The sequence below is a fragment of the Bison bison genome, unplaced genomic scaffold (assembly GCF_000754665.1).
Source record: "Bison bison bison isolate TAMUID 2011002044 unplaced genomic scaffold, Bison_UMD1.0 scf7180017864056, whole genome shotgun sequence".
NCBI lineage: Eukaryota > Metazoa > Chordata > Mammalia > Artiodactyla > Bovidae > Bison > Bison bison.
Genome location: NW_011494628.1, coordinates 1,425,304 through 1,448,900, shown reverse-complemented (window position 1 = coordinate 1,448,900; position 23,597 = coordinate 1,425,304). Strand labels below are relative to the sequence as shown.

The window sequence follows — 23,597 nt, the reverse complement described above, 5'->3', positions numbered from 1 at the left end:
CATTGGGTAGAATCTTTCGAGAAGGCTCGAGAAGAAGGAAGCGGAAGTAGCACGTGGAGGGGCCGGTGGAGGCGCCGGTGAGTAAATGCCGCAGATTCTGGAAAGTTCCGATCAGTGAGATACATAAGGCTGAGGCTCTGGGACCTCCCCTTCTGGGTTGGTAGTTCAGCGGCGCGCCGGTGAGCGAGCGGCGGAATATCCCGGCCGGCAGCCCGAGCTGCGGAGCGACTCGCGGACACCGAGCGCCGCCTTCTCCTGTGGCTACTGCTCTGCGAACCACCACTGTCCCCGGGAAGCCGGAGGCGCCAGACCGGCAGGCTGTCCGTGTGTCCGTCCGTTCGCGTGACAGGAGCGGACCCCACGGGAGCCGAGCGCGGCCGGGGCAGGAAGCGGCGGCCAGGAGGACGCAGACCCAGACTCATACAGAGCCGAGGAGGAGGCGGACCGAGAGCCGGCCATGTCGGTGGTGGGGCTGGACGTGGGCTCGCAAAGCTGCTATATCGCGGTGGCCCGGGCAGGGGGCATCGAGACCATCGCCAACGAGTTCAGCGACCGATGCACCCCGTAAGTGGGAGCCTGATAGGGGGGGCAGCCGGCGGGGGCTGGGGGTCCCGGGGAACCCAGGCTTGTGGTTGGCCGCGGAACGCCGGCGGCAAACGGAGCGCGGTGTTGGGAGCGGTGCTCCCCTCAGTGGGGATCGGGATGCGGGCTGCCTGGCCGCCGGGTAGGGGAGGGCGCCTGCAGCCGCATATCGGAGACGGGGTGTCTGGGATTCGCGGGGGCCAAGGGAAGCCCGAGGATCGAGTCTCCCCGGGGTGGTCACTTCGGGCGGGCTTCCTCCTGGGAGCCGGTCGGGGGCCAAGCCGGAGACTTGGCTCCCTTTTCTTGGCGAGAAGTCTCTGCCACCTCTTTCCGCGGCTGCCCCCGTTTCCCCACCCGGCTTCTCGGAGCTGGCTGAGCCGCCCCCAGCTCGTCCCCCTCTTTCCTAGCCTGTCTTTGCGCACCGCAGAGCTGGGGCTGCCGAGCCTTTTCTTCCGCATTGTGAATCTCGAAATGAGCTGGAAGCTTCCAGAGCCTGTGTGCTGCTGCTTGTGCTGTGAGCCAGTGGATTGTTGTTAGCGACCACAGACTCACTGCTCTGATAGATGAATGTATCTTCTTACGCTCGGATCATTAGTGAAAGATGTAAATGATCTTTTTGCTCGTTTTATGAAAGCCATTATAGAGGAATCGTGTTCTAGTTTTTTTTTTTTTTTAAATTTTGCACAGCTTAAATAAGAGAAAATAAAAATTGCACACTTGTGCACTAGAACTGCATGTTGTCACTGAATTAAACGGTATATTCTACAGCGGCATGGGGTGGGCAAAGGGTAACGTTTTAAAAAGCAACTTTTTTTGGAGAGGGTCTTAATTTTTGAATATAATGTATAAGGAATGAAGCATTGAGCCCAGAGGTGAAATGACTGGGCTTCTATCAATATTTGAGTGCAGATGAACATTTATAAAAGTGAATGGAAATGAGAAAATACCCAGAGACAGTGTCAGTACCAATAGGAAGACTTATTCCTTAAGCATCTCATGCATCAACCTTTTTATAAATCTACAGTCTTCTTTAGCTGTGCCAACGTCTCTGATTGGAGTATATAGTAAGGAAAAAGACAGAATCTCAGGTTTTCATGCCTAGGGGCAGTTTATATCTTTGTTCTCTTTCGTCCAATAAAAGGAAGCAAAGCTATTGCAGGAAAAAATTTGTATTTGTGGTTATAGAGATCACTGTGAAACTAAAGATGACAGATGTGTCTCTCAAAAAATACAAGCGGAGGGCAGTATTGGAGTTTAATATTTTATGTAATAGATGTTTGACTCAACTGCATTGGCTACTATTAATTTGTTTGGTGAAATTAATTTTATTCTCCCCTTGGAAAATGAGTAAATTAGTCGGCTAACTGTATATTTGCTTTGAATTGGGAGTGACTGTTTTCAGAAGGTATCTTAAAGGTCCAGCCTTTGCCCCAACAGTTCTCTGGCTTTTCGGAGGCTATTCAGCACCTGCTCAGATGATTTAGGTCTGAGATGTCTCTATTATAGCAAATTTGAATTTGATTCGGCTTGGTATTTAACGCCCTCAATGTATTCCCACTTTGCTCCTATGGCAGTTACTCTTTTTCCGCCTTCTAATCTGAAACCTAATTCACTTCCATCCTTCTGACAAGACTCTTGTGCTTGTCTCTGCTCTGTGCTGCCATTCTGTTCCCACTGCTCTGAAGGCTATTTCACAGTTACAAGTCACTTCATCTCTTAAAAGCTGACTTAAAATGTCACTGATTATTCAGTCATTTTGCTCAGCATTTGTACTTGGTTCTGTTGTGGTACTTGCTCTGCATCATTTTTACTTGACTTGCTCAAGTAGAGTCTTCTGTATAGGACCCTCTTTTGTGCTTTTAAATTCCGGAAGCATAATTGAGGCCCACTTGTTTCTCGTTATATAAAAATTTTCTGAAGAGTCAAATGGCTTATTAGAACAGCAGTAGGTAGGATAGTGATGTTTAGATTTCTATGAAGTTGATAACTGCCATATTTTTGTCAGTGGTGTCTAGGACCAAGTTAATAATACACTGTAACTGTTCAAATCATTTTCAGAGTAAATGTCCACTTCCTAACCATTGGGGCCTGGAGAATTATGCTGGTACTTGTGCTCTTGGAAAATGTCCTCTGAGCCTTGAGCAGTCTGGAGTGGGAGCTGGGGTTGGAGTAGTGGGAGTATGGCTGCCACTGATAGGATTCTCAGAGTAGCAGTTAAGTTGGGCCCTCATAGAGGAGCTGACCAAAGCTTTAGACTCCAAACTTGTGCTAAATTGTGTCCCCCTTGCCTAAAAATGGAAATATATAGAATTTTTCTCGTGTCAGTTAAGAAACATTTGTGAAACATGGGCTTTTTTCATCTTTTCTAGATCAGTCATATCATTTGGATCAAAAAACAGAACAATTGGAGTTGCAGCCAAAAATCAGGTATGTTCAAGAGGATTCTGATCATTTTTAAAAGTAGACGTTTTAAAAATAAAATCTCAGAAACATACAAGAATATGAAATACCTGAGCCTATCTGTTTTTGAGTGTGTGGACTATAATGCAAGTAATTCTCATGAGCCCTTGCATGTATGTTCAGTCGCTCAGTCATGTCCTACTCTTTGCAACCCCATCAACTGTAGCCGGTCAGGCTTCTGTGTCTATGGAATTTTCCAAGCAAGAATACTGGAGTGGGTTGCCATTTCCTACTCCACTTATGAACCCTTACATCCTTATTTTCCTTTTCTCTTCCTTTTGTTTTATTGAATAAGATATACTTTAACTCTGTAATTCTCCAACCTTAGTTTTTAATGTGTATCCTATTTTCTAAGACATTTGATTTTTTAAAATGAGGTACATGAAATTCTTTCATGTGAAGTTTCTCATGATACTCATTTAAGAGTTAAAGATTCCTTTTATAGAAGGAACTTCTAAGAAGTTCTGTTGTTTAAGAGCATTTTCAAGTTAGTAATTAAGGAGAACTTGTTGTCTAGGCCTGTGGTATCCTATAGAGTAGCCATTAAATATGGTTCTTGAGCACTTGAGATGTGCCTAAAATCTGGGTTAAAATGCAGAGTATGAAATATATGCAATTTTGAAGGCTTAAAATGAAATAAAAAAGAAAAGCATTTCATCAGTTTTCTACAATGAGTACATGTTGAAATGACAGTATTTTAGATATATTAGGCTAAATAAGTTATTGGAATTAATTTTACTTATTAAGAGGACTTGACAATTTACCTATGTGACTCCCATTTAGGGCTCACATTATAACGAATTTTTGGGGTTAGGGAGAAAAAATAAATATGAAAATCTAAGAAGGTGACTGAAAGCAGTCCTATATATGTAAGGATACCAGAGTAAACATGCTCTGTATACCTTAAACCTACACAAGGTTATACATCAGATTTACATAATTAAAAAAAGGTTGAAAAATTCTTTTAAATACAAAAAATAGTATTGCTACAAAGGAAACAAAACTCTATATAAACGCTGGAATTCTGTGTCACGGCTGGTTGGAAGAGAGGAATGAAAGAAAAGACAGAGCAGGGAAGAGAAATGGGCATGCCACTCAGAGTGACCTACTCAGAAGGGAGAGACTGGTGAGGTAGCAGCCTCCCTGGCTGGCTATAGAGAAGACTCACATCCCAGACCTGAGAGCCACTGCATTGTTAAACAAGGAGAATCCACTGAGGCTTCGATCTAGCCTGTAGGGTACTAGACATCTGTCATCTCAGTTCCAGAATCTCCATTGTTTGAAATATTCCATATTATTTGAAAGCTTGTGTTGCCAAGCTGTATTTTTCCCCTTTATAAGAAGTAGATCAGAGACAGAAGTAAACAGTGAACTGTGTTGCTGTTCGCAAACTAGTCACTTTAGAAGTCTTAGTTTTTCATCTTTTATTGTAATTATTTTTGTGCTTTAAATAAGATTCCCACTGCTGACATCTTTGAGTGAAGTATGCTATCAAGTGTGACTTTTGTATATCCAGAGCCTAACCATAAAAAATACCTACAGTTAGTTGAAAGCATTTCCTCATATGGAAACTGAATTATCCTTACCTTTTCAGAGTCCAGAGTGCTCAGCCTTACACCATGGAACCACTGTCTATCCTTACCTTTTCTGCTTTTTGGTATAGATTATTCATATTCCATGCTGTTGATAGGAAAAGTAGCAATCCATACATTTTGTGGCTCAGAATAACTTATCCTGGCCACTTAGCGACTTAATAGACTATAACAGTTAACTCCTTTTTAGAAAAATGTGATTGGACTCTAGGGCTTTCTAATTACCCTTTTTCAGTTATTCGTTAGGTATAAAACAAGTTCGGTGGGAGAAAAGGAATGAAGTAAAGTGATACATAAAGTTCTTGGGGCTTGTTCAGAGTTTTAGTTGATAGTTTCATTACCTTTGAGTTCATCTTGCAGATTTGGAAGCCTGTGTGTGTATTCCTCTCACTGCTTCCCTCCTGGCATTTCTGTAGGAAAAGGAGAGAAAATAAAGTGTATTCATTGGTGGAGAAATTCAGGGCTCTTGGGCAAGTTACTTATATCCTGGTGATTTGAGTTGAACAAGTGACTTGCTTTTTAATTGCTATAGCTAGTGATAGATGTTGAAATTAGAATTTAATTTTTTTTTTCTTTTCCAGCAAATCACTCATGCAAACAATACAGTGTCTAATTTTAAGAGGTTTCATGGCCGAGCATTCAATGACCCCTTCATTCAAAAGGAGAAGGAAAACTTAAGTTATGATCTGGTTCCGATGAAAAATGGTGGAGTTGGGATAAAGGTAATTGAATTGAACAACATTAGATTCCTTACTAAGAAACTGTTCAGTTCATCTACAGAGAAAAGTACTTAATTCTTAGTAAGTATTTAACTCGGTTTCTCTAATTGGACAAGGTGGTCTTTTATTTTTTATCTGGTTTTTCTTAAACTATGGGTCTATGTTTAAATCATCCTTGAAGAATTAACTCGGATGGTATATACTGCTATAAAACTTAGTTTGTGTTTCTTATAACATCTTGGCAATTAGAAAAATGTAGAATTTCTGGTGTCTAAAGAAATCTAAATTGTGTTGTCGTATCAAAAGCAGTCTGTTCACTGTAGCTCGTTCGCAGTTGTTGGGAGAGCTCTAGTGTAATACAAGCAGAAACCTTTTTTTAAACTACAGAGGCATTCCTGTCTTATGATCTACACAAAATCATATTTGTCTCCGTGATTCATCTCTTCGGTGAGATTGGAACTCCACTGCTGTCTAGAGTGCTTGGTCTAGTACTTTGGGTAGGGGAAAACGTGCCCAGCTTTGTTTCTCCTCTTCATCTCTGGGCAAGAATATTTCTTTTTTCCTTCTGCTTTGCTTTCCTATCCACTTTCTCTTTCTTTTTCCCTTTCGTCCTTTTAAACAGCCAAAACAATAAAGGTTTTCTGGAAGAGAATATGTAATGATGTTTGGACATTAATATTAGTAGCATGTAGCTTTGAGGACTGCAGTAATGAGAGCATTTTCTTTCCTCAACACAGGTGATGTACATGGATGAAGAACATCTGTTCAGTGTGGAGCAGATCACAGCCATGCTGTTGACTAAGTTAAAAGAAACTGCTGAAAACAACCTCAAGAAGCCAGTAACAGATTGTGTTATTTCAGTAAGTAGAATTCAGCAAGGCAATGTGTTGTATTTTAATTTGCCTTCTTCGTGTTACTTTTTAGTATTAAATGTGTGAAAGCTGTTCTACTACCAGAGATCAGAATTCTGCTGCACTGTATCACTGCAGTGTTGAGCAGCATTGCAGAGTAGGTTTGAATGCTATCTTTAGCCAGAAGTTGCAAAGTTTTTTGTGTGGTGGTGCATATCAAAATCTCCTGTTGGGCTTTTTGAAAATATAGACTGGCTGATCAAGTTGGAGGATGCTGAAGTTAGTCACCGTATTGAGAGACAATTGTATACATCCATGAGAGATTTCACCCACACATGGGAACCAGTGAGTTCTTGGTGAGCGGTAGTTTTACCTAGGGACTCCCCTGGCGGTCAGCGGTTGGGATTTCACCTTCCAGCACAGAGGGTGCAGGTTCTGTGAGCTAACATCCTACATGCCTAAAGGCCAGAAAGCCGAAACCTAAAACAGAAGCAGTATTGTAACAGATTCAGTAAAGACTTTAAAAATGGTCTACATCACTCAAAAAAGATTTCATGCCTTAAATGTTTTTGAACTGCTAGCAGAATTTTATCAAGTCTTCCAGTATATACTTCACAAATGGTGATATGCCTGATGGTCCCTAAAGATGTCCAATAAATGGAAAAATTATGGGGTAATGTACTCTGAAAAGAGAACTTAACATTTGACCTGAGTCAGTAACTTACTTATTCTTCTGGGTTAGAATTTTCATGTGGTGAAAATCAGAAGTTTATTATGGTAAAGATTAAATGACTTTAAGGTTCTTATATCCTTAAATTACTAGGGTTCTAAATCTGTATTCTCTAGTATGGTAGCCAGTGGCCACACATGGCTTCTGAGCACTTGAGAAGGAGCTAGTCAAAACTGAGATGTGCTGTATGCATAAAATACACATCAGGTTTTAAAGAGTTAATATAAAATAAAGAATATGAAATATTTTGGATACGTTGGGTTAAATAGAATATTTTATTAAAATAAAAAATAAAAATGATCCACATAAAAAATATCTTTAAAAAGAAAATGTAACCAACCAGTAGTGACAGAACCCAGGTTTTTAGCATTGGTAAACTCAATACTTCAATGGACAGTTGATAATTAAGTTATTCAGGAGGATTTACAGTGGACAGGAACCCTCTCTTATTGGCAGGGTGACCTGCCCAGACCCATCAGGAGCCTTTATGGTCATGCACCTTGGGATATGAGAGAATCCTGAGATAAGAGAGGCAGAAAGGCTGAAGTTTCTCTTGTAGGATAGAAAGTGTTTTACTAAAGGAATATCTTGGAGAAATGCTGTTAGAGAGGGGCTTCCCAGGTGGTGCTAGTGGTAAAGAACCCACCAGCTAATGCAGGATACGTGGGTTCAATCCCTCGATCAGGAAGATCCCTTGGAGGAGGGCATGGCAACCCACTCCAGTATTCTTGCCTGGAGAACCCCATGGACAGAGGAGCCTGGCGGGCTTCAGTCCACAGTGTCACACAGAGTCAGACATGACTGAAGTGACTTAGCACAAAGTTATAGTTTTGAGTCAGTGGTCCTTCCTCCTCCCCCACTTCCCTTTAAATAACCTCATATGGAAAACTGCAGAAAGTAGGGTTCTGATTGGAAAGGTGAGCAGAGACCTTTGCTCTTGGCACTCTTTGCGAAGCATTTATAGATACCTAGGGATAAAATGTGGAAGCTCCTGTACCAAGTTTTTTCTTAGGTACTTTCCAGTTAAGTGATAATGTGAATGTATTATTAGATGCTCTTCTGGAAGAATGTGCTAGTTAAAATGGTGTCCTAGAAAGTGATCAAAAGGGTTCATCTAGGTAGAAGACAGCACCGTTAGAAACTATCCCTTGAGCTGCTTTTTGTTCTTCCTCTTAAAAAAATCAATAGGCTTTGACAAAAAAAGTTGCATTTTTGTAACCTTAATTCAGGTCTGCTGAATTAAAAGATACCCCATCTACTAATGCTTAAATCCAACGAATAGCAAATCAAAGGGCAGTGGCTAGAATTAACTTTGTATTATCTTTAAATTTCTGTAGTCTTTATAGTGTAATTACATTTAATGATGACTTAGCAGAATAATTTCCAAATGTCAGTAGAAATACGACCACTTTAGAAGTAGTATTTCTTCCACTTAAATGTAAAACTTTGTTAGATTTAAAGAATTGGTAATATATCTTATGAATATCTTGATTAGTTTTTATTTCAGGTTAAAATTTATAATTTATAATAAACCTGATACTTAAAATTTTAGGGCAATCTTCTCAAAAGTAGTTACTGTTTCTTAAAGAACTCGCCAGAAACTTAAAGTCCTTCTCTTTCATGACATGGCTAGGCACCTGTTTAGCTGGACTATTGTGAATTGATCGCTGGTGGTTGTAAGGGATTTGTATGTATTTTGGTTTTCTAGGTAAGTTAAAGTTTTTTCCCTTCTTGTTTGCAGGTCCCTTCTTTCTTCACAGATGCTGAGAGGCGATCTGTCTTAGATGCTGCGCAGATTGTTGGCTTAAACTGCTTAAGACTCATGAATGACATGACAGCTGGTAAGAAAAAAACTGTTTTTGTATAAAAGTTAACATACTGTTGAAACTAAAGTTAAGACACACGTGGTCCTGTTATCAAACACTTCCATGTAGAAATACCACCTATTAAAAAACAGATTTGAAAGCAAAAGTTCTAGTCTTTCAGATGCTTGTTTTAATCAGAAGTTGGAACTTTGTCAAATGGATGAATCTCTTTTCATTAGGAAACACTTGTGTATATATATTTTTAATCTTTTGAATTAGTTGTGTTGGGTTTAGTGTTTTTATTTCCTTACATTGGTTTTATAGTTGAGAAACAAGTTTTCCCACAACCTTATTATGGGGTTTTAGAACTACCTCAACTATTGATTTAGTGGAAAACTTTTTTTCCCCTCATATGTTTCCCAATTGTTGGTAGTTGGGAGTCGGTCATTTCTCTTATGTCAGATGTTGATTTAAGCCGTGCCGTTTGCTGGGCACTTTGCTAGGAATGAGTCGATGGGGAGCAAAGTGTTCATTAGCGCCGGTGTCAGTTAATTGTGATTAAGGATGGACTCAAAGTCAGTTACACCCTAGTGTATTCAAGCAAAGCAAATAAGACTTTGTTTAGCATATTTTTAATCGATATTTTAAGGATTCTTAAAGTATTGATAAAGATGTGTTCTTGAATATCCACAGTGGTTTCAAAATTCATAAAAAGCAAACCATAGACTGTTTAAGGTAGATCAGTTATTTGCCTTGAATCCAGTTGGTAGGAACTGTAGTTGGTATAGTTATACATTAAATTCTTAAATTTTTTTGGATAAGCAGTCTCCTAGCAGGTTGTGGTTCAAATGTAAGTATTGTGTAACGAGTCTGATATTGTCTGTGTGTGGTTTCTTGTGGTTTACATGCCATTGTTTTTGTATTACACATGTCTTCTCTGTCACATCTCTTCATGTATTTAAAAGGGATGAAGTATGAAGTCAGATATAAAAGAAATGTGTTCACCTTGAACTGGTCGAAATATAGTCAGGTTCCCTGCATGTGTAATTATATCAGTAACTATGAAATTACTGAAAGAATGTGAACCAAAGTATTGAAACATACTAATTTCCTTTTAGTTGCTTTGAATTATGGAATTTATAAGCAGGATCTCCCAAGCCTGGATGAGAAACCTCGAATAGTGGTTTTTGTTGATATGGGGCATTCAGCTTTTCAAGTCTCTGCCTGTGCCTTTAACAAGGGAAAATTGAAGGTAAGGTCATAAATTGGAACTAAGTGACCCAGATAGTAATGTGTGACAATTGTTGTTACTTTAAGCTACTGAGCTTCTTGGGTAATGAAGAGTTTGGGATAAAGCTATTAACAGAGAATTGTTCCTAAGGTTGATCTCCATAAAGACAGTGCAGTTGTCTTAGCACGCTCTTAATTTTTCTTGCTTAGGAAAGAAAAACTTTCTAAGATTATCTTCTATGTAATCATTAGAATTAAAAATATCATAGAGATGTAGCATTTCATTTGGATTTTATAGTGACATACATCCTAATTGACTTGGGTTTCATGTTGTAGTTTAAATAGAAATTTTGAGCCTATTAGTCTTTGATTGAGTTAGCAACATTTAAATTTTTGGTTACAAATATGATTGAAAATAACCAGATTATTTGTTGTTTTAACTAAATTAGGTACTGGGAACAGCTTTTGATCCTTTCTTAGGAGGAAAAAACTTTGATGCAAAGTTAGTGGAACATTTTTGTGCAGAATTTAAAACTAAGTACAAGTTGGATGCAAAATCCAAAATTCGAGCACTCCTTCGTCTGTATCAGGAGTGTGAAAAATTGAAAAAGCTGATGAGCTCTAACAGCACAGACCTACCACTGAACATCGAGTGCTTCATGAATGACAAAGACGTTTCTGGAAAGATGAACAGGTGTGTCTCAAATTCTGATAAATTAAATAGAAGGAACTTCTTGCTGAAACTCTAGTCCGGGTGTCAGTTCTAACTGAGGTCTTCTGAGCCTTGGCCCACATTTCAAGATTGTACTACCGGAAAGACTGTCAGCATCATTAGAACTAGAATTGCTTCTGCAAAGAGGGTTTTTAAGAAGATCTGTGCTAAGTGTTCTCATAGTGAAGTCTTTTTAGTATTATTTCTGGGCCAAAAATGTCTTGTAATGAAAATGGGATCACATAAAACATTAAGGACTAAAAATGGAAATCTTAAAAGTGATTTCTTCTGTAGTTACTCATTTTCTTTTCATTCTCCCTCCTGCATCTGGATTTTGTGTATTTTTAGGGAAAAAAGTTATTAATTATGGTATGGCTAAACCTGGCCCATGTGGAATTCAGGGTGTCTGAGAAGAAAAAAGTTTGTTGGGTTGATAAGAATTATTTAAAAAGTAGGACGGGATATTGGCCTTAAGATCAGTTTTCTTAACGTTTTCCTCTTAACTGCTAAGGGCACAATTTGAAGAGCTCTGTGCTGACTTACTGCAGAAGATAGAAGTTCCCCTTTATTTGTTGATGGAACAAACTCAGCTCAAAGTAGAGGATGTGAGTGCTGTCGAGATAGTTGGAGGCACTACACGAATTCCAGCCGTGAAAGAAAAAATCGCCAAATTCTTTGGAAAAGATGTCAGCACAACGCTCAATGCAGATGAAGCAGTGGCCAGAGGGTGTGCGCTGCAGGTACCATCTTCGCATCTTCTCTGGGAGTCATTCCTCAAACCACTTCTGCTTGATCTCATCCTGGCAGAGTCCTGTGCCCAGTTAGACACCACCAGGGAGTTACTTTTCAATAAATCAATAAGGCTGTGGGGACACAAGGATCTTCCAGTGTTGGATGATTTGTTGTGTTATTTCTCTTTTATCTAGTGAATGCCCCTGTTATTTATCTTTAGATCTAGTGTTTGGATGATACTTTATGAATAAGACATATATATATACACTGTGAGCAGTTTTGAATTTGAACCTACCCATCCTATTTGAATTGATCTTTATGTTAGAAGCTGAGTGAAATTTTTCATGTGCTCATGATAATCTCTCTTTCTTTTTCTTTTTTAAGTGTGCAATCCTTTCCCCAGCATTTAAAGTTAGAGAATTTTCTGTCACTGATGCAGTTCCTTTCCCAATATCTCTGGTCTGGAGCCACGATTCAGAAGATGCTGAAGGGTAAGTAGGAGAAAATAATGTTCAGATACTTGGTTTTAATATATATTAAAAAAATGAACGTATGACATTGACGGTAGAGTGTTTGATTAACTGAGATCTTTTAGCAATCAAACTTACCAAACTACTTCTCTCACTTTGGGTTATGCCTGGTGAGATGGGGTTGATACAGCTTTTAGGTTGTGTTCTGTTGGTGTAGCACGGTGAGCTTGAACCCTGGAAGTCCTGAGTACCTTTGCTTTGCTCCTAGTGTCCATGAAGTGTTCAGTAGAAACCACGCTGCTCCTTTCTCCAAAGTTCTCACGTTCTTAAGAAGTGGGCCTTTTGAGCTGGAAGCTTTCTATTCTGATCCTCAAGGAGTTCCATATCCAGAAGCAAAAATAGGTAAGCAATTAATTGTATTTATGCTTTTGAAGATTTAGTGTACCAACTTAAACACTCTGCTCTCAGCAGTGTTGAGTGGAATGCAGTGAAAACGTGAAGTGAAACATAACTGAAAATGTGAGGACGGTTTCAATTTGGAATAATGAAGATGGGGAAGTCTCTTCTTTTATTCATGACTAAACTGGCCTAAAGAGATGAAATGACTTGTGTGTGTGTGGACACTTGAGTATTTTTCCTTTTCTGATACAGTCTGTACTTGAAGATTATCACCTACTTTTAGTATTAACCTTTCCTCTGAGTGAAATGTTACTTGCAGAACATTACTTCAGTTTAAAACCTGGCTTGGAAACCGTTGAAACTATCTCCGAAAGCTACCTTTGTATTGTAATCTTTTTTTTTAATACATTTTTTGGGTACATTTTTCTTTGAGAAGTTTGACACTGTCCATCTATTTTGGCCCAAAGTGACACTGAAAATCTGTGAGAGACCTACAGGCATCTTCTTGTATCTCTTTTCCCAAGTAAAATGCTAGTATTGCTAGGGCCTGTTGGGACTTGCCTTTGCCCAGCGCCGTTTCATAGTGAAATTGTTGGAAGGAGTCTGACCTGGCCAGATGTGTTTTCTTTCTTAATCCTTAAAACTGAAAATGTTCTGACACAGGAGGGTTTTATATTTTAAAATAATTTTTTCTTGTATTTGTTGATAGAGAGTTTAATCATTGAATATAGACTAGACTAAAATTTTGACAGGCTGAATTATAGTCCTCATTCAACGGAGGATAAAATCTAAGCTCTTTAGCCATTTTGTCACCAAAACTGAAAAGCCTGCACAGACTTACAGAGCCATCTTACATATCTCTCCTGTGAGTCGTCTTGAGTACCCTCTGGTTAATGCTGTTTCTTTAACTGGATCTTACGACAGTTACTTCCTGAACCTAGTGATTTGATAATTAATGAAGGTCTATTCCAACCTATTTCACTGACCTAGTAAATAAATCTAACTTTCTGTGTGTTTATGTAAACAGGACTTTAAATACAAGACTATTAAATCCCATGTAGCGGTTTGCACATAATAGGTTCAAAACACTTCGTTTTTTTCAGTGGTATTTGTAGTAACAATACTGTTGGTAGAGGTGATAACTAACACGTAGCACTTGGTTCCGTAGTAAGTGCTCACCATAAACCCTTATGAACTCAAAGAAGCATAGATGAAGTAACTTACAGCCATCACAGGGCCAAGATTCAAGCCCAGGAAGTCTGGGTCAGAGTCACCACTCTTGATTTCTACTCGGTCATGCTCTGGAACTGCTCTGTAGTGCATCATAATTTTAGGCTTTGGTAACAGGTTTTATCTCACCTCTCCTATTTGAAACAGAAGAAAATGTTTAGATCAGTCAGAAAACAGTATACCCTACCCTGAAGTTCCTACAGAATCAGAATGAGGCAAGCGCTTGATACCATTTGCCGTGTACTTGGGATTTTCATGTTGAGGTTGTGCTCCCCTGTAAAGTGGGGTAGGGAGAGGTGAGGATGGCTGGTCTGTGTCTCACACAGTGTCTGTGTCAGAAGTGTTAAATAGAAAGTCGTGAGAGTGCCCTTGCCTTGGAAGGTTTCATGGCATTTTAAGACTAATCCCAAGTATTATAAGTATACTGTACTTATGAGTCTATTTTAAAAGGTTATATTTCTGGTATACACTAAAGGACTTAAGTCTAACTCAGTTGGTAGAGAAAATGGAATTTTGGAATCGCAGTCTTTCTTAGCATTTGTCTGCGTGATAGATTCAGATTTGGTTCTGAAATTGTCGATTTCTTTTTGCTGTAGGCCGCTTCATTGTTCAGAATGTTTCAGCACAGAAGGATGGAGAAAAATCTCGAGTGAAAGTCAAAGTACGAGTCAATACCCACGGCATTTTCACCATCTCTACAGCGTCTATGGTGGAGAAGATCCCAGCCGAGGAGAACGAAGTGTCTTCTCTTGAAGCCGACATGGACTGTCAGAATCAGAGGCCACCAGAAAACCCAGATGCCGAGGTAAGTTTGTAGGTAAGCCTTTGAGATTGAATATATAGTTGACTTAATTCTAAGCCTGAAGAGATGGGTAGGAAAAGATTAAAGTGTATTTTTCTTCATGATAATTAAAATTTTCATTAATGATGACAGTAGCGATTACTAGATGATGGTAATGTACAGCCTGGAGTTTGGTGGACTGTGATTAAATTCTGTGTAGCTTTATTTGAACCAGCATGTGACAATTGGATTCAGAGTGGGCAAAGTTTCTTGGAATTATATTTTTTAAGACCTAGGCCACATATTGAGAAGTCAAATGCTGATTGATGATGATTAAGAAATAAAAGACTAAAGAACTGTTCATTGAAATATATAGCAGATATTAAAACTTTTTTTGTTTGGTTTGTTTTTTAGTCATATGGCAAAAATCAGTTTTGGTATTTTCTAACTTGATTGTAGTTACATGGTTTTCTGGGTTGTGAGAGGAAGGAAGTGCAGTATCCGACTAGAGTTTAGAAAGTTGTTAATTCTTCATGATGTTAACTGGACTTCTATTAGCCTAAGTGCTAGTTTTGCATGGTCAACCAAAGAATTCTAAGAAACTTTAAAATAGATGAGCTCTTACAGTTTACTTCTAGACAGTAACCAGAAATAGCTTAAATGAAGAGGTAAGGTAGGCGGTTACAGTGTTTTAGTTCCTATGAGCAAGTGTGACATCCCTGTGGTCAGAGAACTGTTAACCACTGTGACCATTCCTAGAACATTTAAGGAACAGGAGCATCTGAGCCTTAGCTTTGTTCTCATCAGGAGAAACTTCAGTGTAATGAATTAAATGACCAGTGCCACACACCAGTGCTTTCTCATCTGGCTACAGACACCATTATTCTAATGCCTGTTGTATCCAATCTCTTAGTACCTTTTAGATGTATATACACCAGCAATGCCTTGCTTCTGGTACTTCAGTGTCTGCCTTAGGATCTTGAGACTCTGGAAGAAAATTAATGAGATCTGGAAGAAAATTAATGAGAGACTTCAGTCATTAAAGTTAGAATGCTTTAGGCTTCTCCCTAAGATGGGATAAGATCATAACAAGCTCTGATTTACTGGGGGATTGAGGCATCCACTAACATGTAGCATTTGTTCTTTTCCTGGGATTTTTTTGAGGTGTAGACTGTTGGGTCACGGAAAGAGAGTGGAGACAGAGAGGGTCTTCCGTCTCTAAACTGGAGTGATGAGCTCCCAGATGATGGATTGTTGGCTATTTTATATAACTCCTCAGTCCACTGACAGGCGGATATGTTGAGATGTGTGATGGCCGCTGGTGAAGTTAGGTTTTGGGAGAGGCCTGGAGTAAACCTATTTGCTTTTGAGAATTAATGTCTCTGCAGTGCTAGAGGGGAGCTTCTTGAAGGAGAGATGTTGTCATCACATCAGTCAGAATGCCTACTACTTGTGTTATTTAACTACTAACTGTTATCATTCAAAGAATTTCTTACAGGTTTACAATATCTAAGAAGTTTTCAAATACTTGTTCGTTATGCTTTATTCAGTATCTTTTCCCCCTACCTGTTAAGACTTCGGAAATTGCGTGTACTGTCTTTGGTGCCCTGTAACCTTTCAGTTTATACAAGTACACCTGCTTTCTACATCCTTTGTGCCTGGGCTTTCATTTCAGAAAAATATCCAGCAAGACAACAATGAAGCTGGAACACAGCCCCAGGTACAAACTGATGGTCATCAAACCTCACAGTCTCCCCCTTCACCTGAACTTACCTCAGAAGAAAACAAAATCCCAGATGCTGACAAAGTGAGTGACTCTTCTAGTTCATTCCATTAGACAATGTTGCAACCTGTGATCGTTAATGATATCATTCAATCTGCAGTTTCAAGAGCAAGCACCAAGTTACCTTATTCTATGTAGGATTTTTTCTCTCCTGTTAATTTTCTGTGTTTTTCAACTGAAACCAGTGAGAGGTACTCCAGCTGAACTCTTCTACTTTTTGGACCTGAAAGCTTCTCTTGAGTAACTGCCACTCCAGGCACCCAGGGGCGGATGCGCAGCTTTTGCTGTCTTGTCTAGTGCTGCAGGTGCCTGCAGTGCCAGCGTCCGAAAGAGACACGTGTCAGTGCTGCTGATGGGTTTTCACTCGAAGTCATCCGATGATAAATACATGGGCTATAGGAGTCTAGTACAACTTTTTTCTCCTCTTAAATTGCCTGTCAAATTTATATAAACTAATTACAACGATCTGGTAATAAGTTTCCATTGTTATTCCAGATCTGTGCTTTGCAGAACTTCGTTCTTTGTGCAGGTTGCATGTAAATTAGTCTTTCATTAGAAGTTTGGTTTTCTCTCATTCTGAGGATAGAATTCTTTACCTTCAAATGAATTACCGAATGGTCCATTGCAGTCCAAATACATGTTACTCTTAGTAAAAGTATCTGGTTTTAAGCTCCCATGCCCTGACTGATCCCCTCGGGGGTCCTGATTCTGATTTCTCAGAGAAGCTGCCGCCTCCTCTTGAAGAGTTGGGTGTGGATGGTCCGGCAGCGATGGCTCCTTAACTTCAGTGTTCATCCCCTTCACCTAGTGCTGAGCACTGACTGGCTCCTGCCAGTGGGCTCCATACCTGTTAGAACACGACCCTGGGTGGCGTCTCCTGTTCCTAGCTATACGTGGGACCGATAGTGCCAAGCCCGTTGGGGCGTTACCACACACCCCCTTGGAGTGTCCCTTGTCCATGCCATGTCGGATCCGTTTTGTGATACATTGGTTTTGTCAGCAGTTGGTTTAATGTTGTACTGCGAGTCTTATCCCAACTTAACCTCCATACCTGTGGCTGTCATCCATTTGATTCTCAGTATCTGTTGCACGCCTGTGTTTGTGCCAGGTGTAGGTGTCACTTCTCTTTCTTGGGTTTCGTGACCCCAGAGCATGCACAGTATACCGTGGGGGTGGTGGGGGAGTTCTCGTGCTCACTGGAGGGGAGAAGACAGGGATGCGGCAGGCTGGCTGACAGGATCCTCCTCGTGACCCAGCTCTGAGCACTTCACAGACAAGTGATCTCTCAGGAACTCAGAAACAGAAGCCTGGAAAACACATCTGAAAAACAGTCTCTGTCCTTGTGATTGTCAAGCCATTGAGCCTCTTTCAAGTCCCAGTTTCTTTTATAGAGGGTCTGAAATTTTAGCATCCTTCATGACTCCCCCACGCTACCTAGTGTCAGTTCCTGTCGTGCCTCGTGGGCTCGTCCGTTGCTGTTTTACCATCGCAGCCAGTCAGGGTGCATGTTACATGCCCCTTGGTTTCTCCTCATCTGGTCTACAGCTGAGTTCGCTAAAGTTGTGCTGTTTGTCATTTGTGTCTAGAAGAACCTGCAGAAATGAAAATGCTAAGAACATCTTGGAAAATTAAAGGCCATAGGAGATACTTACTTCTTTAGCCCTGTATTTACGTATTTTGGAAAAACTTAACAGTAAACATAGTGTTTGCTACATCATTCCATTTACTGTTCTAAGACTGTAAAAACTTTTCTTTGACCTTGCAGAGTTGCTTATGAGATGTGGTACAACTCAAAGGCAGATAGTAGAAATAAGGAGATGGATGTATACACACACATATATGTGTGTGTATATAATATCCAAATTCAGGGAATTTTAAAAGGCACTCATCAGTGTACTGATAATTGTAGCTGGAATATAGGGATTCAAATATATATTACAGGAATAGAGTTGATCCTGACATGCTTAGCAGCTGGTCAGAGTCTTATCTGTGGTTACTATGAGATTATAGACTATAATTTAAAGAAGTGGTAATTTAATAGTATTTTTGACTTTGCCAAGTTGCAAACATCGCTTAAAGGGATTAGAAAGTTAAGGACCTGTGAAGAAAAGCTTTAGCCAGAGAGATTAAATTTGAGATGAAAAATGTTCTGGTGAATTCCTGAAGGGGGAAGTATGGCAGGTATAAGTGTGATTGCAGCCCTGATTTAAAATGGATGGGTGGGTAGGAGGTAGGTGATTTTACACATTCTTGCAGCTTTATGATTTTAGGGATTTCACTTTTGCCTGAGTCCTCAGTAAGTATGATAGGGATATTTCTGTTATTCAAGAACTATTTAAGAATTTTTCTTTTCTTTTCTTTTCTTTTTTTTAACCCCTCTTCCCAAGGCTAATGAGAAGAAAGTTGACCAACCTCCAGAAGCTAAAAAACCCAAAATAAAGGTGGTGAATGTTGAGTTGCCTATTGAAGCCAACTTGGTCTGGCAGTTAGGGAAAGACCTTCTGAACATGTATATTGAAACAGAGGTAATTACCTCACTTAAATATTTTTATTTTGGAATATATTTATTTGTTTGGCCCTGTTAGGTAAATGGCTATAATTCTTTTATACAACTTTTAGGGGCAGAATGAAACCAAAAACTAATGGTTTTTAGTTAAATATTTTTAGCAAGTTTTTTCCCCCTAATATTTTTGCAACTTTATTAAAGAAATCTATATCATAGATCATTCTGCTTGGTGTAAAATTGATTGCCCAGGTTCTTGTGAAGCAATTGAGTGCGGATATCTTCTAGCACAGAGCACAATACCATTGGTAGGTCAGGCCACACTAAATATTTCTGTTAAAATACATTGTACTTCTCTGTAGTTTGGATAGGTGAAATGATTGAAACTCTGTTTTCCTTTACTGAGATGGGACTATTGTGTTTAGAAATTTAATAATAAACCCCTGTTTCCGTTTGATAAATAATATGTTTGTGCATGCTAAGTACCTTCAGTCCTGTCTTGAGTCTTTGCGACCCCATGGACTGTAGCCCGCCCGGCTCCTCTGTCCGTGGAGTTCTCCAGGAGAGAATACTGGAGTGGGTTGCCGTTTCCTCCTCCAGGGGATCTTCCCGACCAAGGGATTGAACCTGCGTTCCTTGTGTCTCCTACATTGGCAGGCGGGCTCTTTACCATTAGCACCAGTAATGTGGTGGCAAAATTGTGTGGCTGTTACACATTGGTCAGTATTAATCCCAGTAGGAAACAACCATGTAACTACATAAAACAAACAAAATTGTATAAAAACAGTAGATAATTTTTGTTCCCTTAATGTTAATCTGAATTGTGAAAGTTACATAATGTATTGCGTTCAGTTGTGTCCAACTCTTTGTGGCCCCATGGGCTGTAGCCTGCCAGGTTTCTCTGTCCATGAGATTTCCCAAGAATACTGGAGTGGGTTGCCACTTCCTGGTCCAGGGGATCATCCCAACCCAGGGATCGAACCTGCATCGCTTGCATCTCCTGCATTGGCAGGTGGATTCTTTACCACTAGTGCCACCTGGGAAGCCCTCTAAAATTTATTATATAATGTTAAAAACAAAAAAACCCTCATTCTGTGTATTTAGAAGATGAAGAACTTCATAGGAATTGTTGGAAGAATCTTATGAGATATAAATTAGAACTATTAATACTGATTTTTGGTTGAGGGGGTGTATAATTGTTGACTTTATTAATTCCAGAATCTAAATAGTTAAAATTCAGTTGCGTTTAGCAGAAGATGGGAATTAACCTTTTCTGTTTCTGGACAGGGTAAGATGATAATGCAGGATAAATTGGAAAAGGAGAGAAACGACGCTAAGAATGCGGTGGAGGAGTATGTGTACGAGTTCAGGGACAAGCTGTGTGGACCATACGAAAAGTTTATATGCGAACAGGTGTGTTTAGGGCTGTGTTTATTCAGATAATCTCACTTTGAAGTGCTTAATACCAAATTTGACATTTAAAATCTCTACTAGATTGTGTAACTTGAGCTTTTTGAAAACAGATAACTTGAAATCATATAAACAGAGTCATGGAAAGAGAGAGAGGCTAACTAGCAGTGTGCAGTTTTATACTGGATTATCCTAGTGACTTTACTCTCTACCATTGAAGAAAGAACTTGTCAGCACTTTTATTCATAGTCTGCAACATCACAGTTATTGGGGAGGTAGAAGCATAAATAGGAGAAAATCCTTATTTTCAAAGACCTCAGAGCCTTGGTTGCTCTGTCATTGCTTTATCCATAAGACTTGTTCATCCAGTCATTCCAGAGTTTGTCAGGGACCATAAATCCCAGAGCAGAAGCATGTCTGTGGAAGATGGGCCTTGGAGAAAAATTGGGCTAGTTATAGAAATCCAGAGTGGATTTGTATAACTTTACTCAACCTACAGCTAGAGTATAACCACATACTTTCTGAGTTCGTTAGGAATGGCAGTTGTGTGCAGTGGTTGAACTAGCAACTTGGCTTGGTTCCCTTTCAGTATTTGGTGATTGTGGAAGTGAGTAGGAAGTTACTAATCAAAACCTAATTGTTTCGGAGAATAGGAAGAAAATTGCTCTTCTACGACGACATTTTAGTCAAATTGTGCAAAGTTGAACTTCTAAAATTTATTTTAAGTCCATAAGAGCAGTTTACCACAGATTTTCAAACATCCTTAGGTGCAGAGAGACTAGCCTAAGCCTAGCCCCCTCCTCTGTGTAAAACACTGTCTGGAGCAAGCTGTGGCATGTTTTTGCACCTTGATGTTTTTCAGTGAAGAGAATCCAGGTAATCAGGTTTGCCATCTGGAAATCAGATGAGCTTGATACTGAATACTTCTGAGGGTGACTGTTCTGTCACGAAAGCTTTTAAAGTAACGTAGGCACTAATACTGATTTTCATGTTCTGTATGTAGGATCATCAGAAGTTTCTGAGGCTGCTCACAGAGACTGAGAACTGGCTCTATGAAGAAGGGGAGGACCAGGCTAAGCAGGCGTATGTTGACAAGCTGGAAGAATTAATGGTAGGCGCTTTTCTCCTCTGGAAAGTGGTACTTGTGTTTCAGACTGTAGACTTCTAAAATATAATCACTGCGAATATTAATTTATCACATTTGGTTTTAGAAAATCGGCACTCCAATTAAAGTTCGGTTTCAAGAAGCTGAAGAAAGGCCGAAAATATTTGAAGAACTAGGACAGAGGCTGCAGCACTATGCCAAGATAGCAGCTGACTTTAGAAATAATGTAAGTCTCTGTACCCAGTGAGGACATGAACCCTGGATTTACAAGCTGCTGCTTAAGTGGAGGAGTCTTCATTGTGAACAAATGGTCTTAAGTCAGAAATTAGGTTTTGGTGTGTGAGACGAGGAGTTATTGATAGATTTGAACTTCATGGAAAATTGGGTCCAGTTAGATGTTAGTTACTGTTAAATACTTGATTCTACAGAATGGCCATGTTTTTCTATTTAGGATGAGAAATACAACCATATTGATGAGTCTGAAATGAAAAAGGTTGAGACGTCTGTTAATGAAGTGATGGAGTGGATGAATAATGTCATGATTGCTCAGGCTAAAAAGAGTCTTGATCAAGATCCTGTTGTATGTGCTCAGGAAATTAGAGCAAAAATAAAGGTGAGTGTCACTGTCTAGTGTTTACTGCTGTGGTTTCTTAGGGATTCTGGTTGCAATGATTTGAACCTTAAAAATAGCCATTTTTTCTAAATCTTTTTACCTCATCCCAAGATCAGATTTCTTAATGGTTCGTTATTGATATTACAAAATGTGGGAAGGCCTTGTAAGTTTCATCCAATTTCTATTTCTTCATTTAGTTCAACAAATACATTTGTTGAGCTTCTACCATGTGCCCAGCTGTTGTTCTAGGAGTTAAACTGTCAGTGTACAAGGAAAGTCCCTACTCCTGTGGAGGTCACCTGCTGATAAATAAGTATGGAAGGGTATCAGACTGTGTTAAATGCCAAGGGGAAAAAATAGTCAAAAGGGACTAGGAAACTTGGTGATGGGGGGAGTCCCAGGTTGGTATTTTATCAGGGAACGTCTTGCTGAGTTCATGAGGCTTGAAGGAAGTTGGTAAGAAAACCAAGGAAGGCGCTCTGTCTGGAAGAATACTCGAACACAAAGATGGTTAACATGAGCCTTTGAGGTCATGGGCTATAAGCTTGAATTCCAGCTCTTTGCTCACTACTTTTTCTGTTCCTAAGGTTAAGTTACTTAACGTCTCCTCTGTAGGAGATGATGCTAAGTCACTTCAGTCGTGTCCGACTCTGTGCAACCCCATAGACGGCAGCCCAGCAGGCTCCCCCGTCCCTGGGATTCTCCAGGCAAGAACATTGATACCTTTTAATAATTGCTATGAGGAGTAAATGGGTTAATAATAAACTGAATAGTTAGCAAGTCCCTGACACATTGTAGATGAATATTTACATATCTAGATCAGGCTTCAAGCTATAGTTTTAGGCAAATGTACTGAGCAGGTAGAAGTCTTTGAGATATGTATGATTGGAGTTGGTTGAAAAATACTGGTTTAAGTATGTAGGAAAGTAATTGAAAACATTGGAGTTAGCCTGATTATTAGTTTTGTTTTCCTTTCTTAGGAGTTGAATAATAATTGTGAACCTGTCGTAACACAACCCAAACCAAAAATCGAATCGCCCAAACTGGAAAGAACTCCAAATGGCCCGAGTACTGATAAAAAGGAGGAGGACTTAGACGGCAAAAACAATTTCAGTGCTGAACCTCCACATCAGAATGGAGAATGTTACCCTAACGAGAAGAGTTCCATTAATATGGACTTGGACTAGATGACATGAAACTAATTTCGTCCTTCAATTAATAAAATATTTTTGCCATAGTATGTGATTCTACATGACATACTGAGACTATTTATATTTTCTTTTTTAAGGATGTTTGGAAATTTTGTGTATTATATGGAAAAAGAAGAAGCTTAAGTCTGTAGTCTTTATGATCCTAAAAGGGAAAATTGCCTTGGTAACTTTCAGATTCCTGTGGAATTGTGAATTCATACTAAGCTTCTGTGCAGTATTACCATTTGCATCACTGAGGATGAAATTGACTTTTGTCTTTGGAGAAAATAAAGTGTACTGCTTGTTCAAGAGGGCTGTGATTAAACTCTTTAAGCATTTGTTCCTGCCAAGGTAGTTTTCTTGCATTTTGCTCTCCATTGCAGCATGTGTGTGGGTGTGGATGTTTATAAACAAGACTAAGTCTGATTTCATAAGGGCTTTCTAAAATTTAATTCTGTCCAATAGAATATGACTTTTGCTTTGGTATTAATTATATTAAAAATCCATTGACTAAAAGCAAAAGCTAGTGAAATGTGTTCACAGCATGCAGAACAAAACCTTTACAGTCTCTCTCGTTGTACAGTGCGTTGTCATGTGGAGGTGCGCCGTGGAAGAAACATTGATTCTGTTTGTAACTGATATTGTGAAGCCTCTTATGAGCTTTAAAATAAAGTTCATCTTACGGTGTCATTTCTAAACA

At 39.5% G+C, this 23,597-nt stretch overlaps 1 protein-coding gene across 2 annotated transcripts; it reads left to right on the top strand.

Moving 5' to 3' along the window:
• Nucleotides 1-86: 86 nt before the first annotated feature.
• HSPH1 (heat shock 105kDa/110kDa protein 1) lies at nt 87-23,597 on the top strand. Of its 2 annotated transcripts, XM_010835908.1 has the most exons (18): nt 87-564; nt 2,952-3,009; nt 5,216-5,356; nt 6,091-6,213; nt 8,676-8,775; nt 9,858-9,991; nt 10,419-10,663; nt 11,193-11,421; nt 11,798-11,904; nt 12,152-12,285; nt 14,109-14,317; nt 15,969-16,100; nt 18,464-18,601; nt 19,867-19,992; nt 20,993-21,100; nt 21,201-21,320; nt 21,546-21,707; nt 22,688-23,597. In XM_010835908.1, the coding sequence occupies exons 1-18, from the start codon at nt 458-460 to the stop codon at nt 22,892-22,894; spliced, it is 2,580 nt and encodes an 859-aa protein (XP_010834210.1). In that variant the 5' UTR covers nt 87-457; the 3' UTR covers nt 22,895-23,597. The 2 variants fall into 2 exon arrangements, with proteins under 2 accessions (XP_010834210.1, XP_010834211.1); XM_010835909.1 differs by lacking the exon at nt 15,969-16,100.

Bases quoted from the DNA above. Each gene is read 5' to 3' on its own strand.
- HSPH1 (XM_010835908.1), top strand. From the start codon at position 458: ATGTCGGTGGTGGGGCTGGACGTGGGCTCGCAAAGCTGCTATATCGCG. The intron at 5,357-6,090 runs GTAATTGAATTG...TCCTCAACACAG, and splicing joins ATGGTGGAGTTGGGATAAAG to GTGATGTACATGGATGAAGA. The intron at 14,318-15,968 runs GTAAGTTTGTAG...CTTTCATTTCAG, and splicing joins CAGAAAACCCAGATGCCGAG to AAAAATATCCAGCAAGACAA.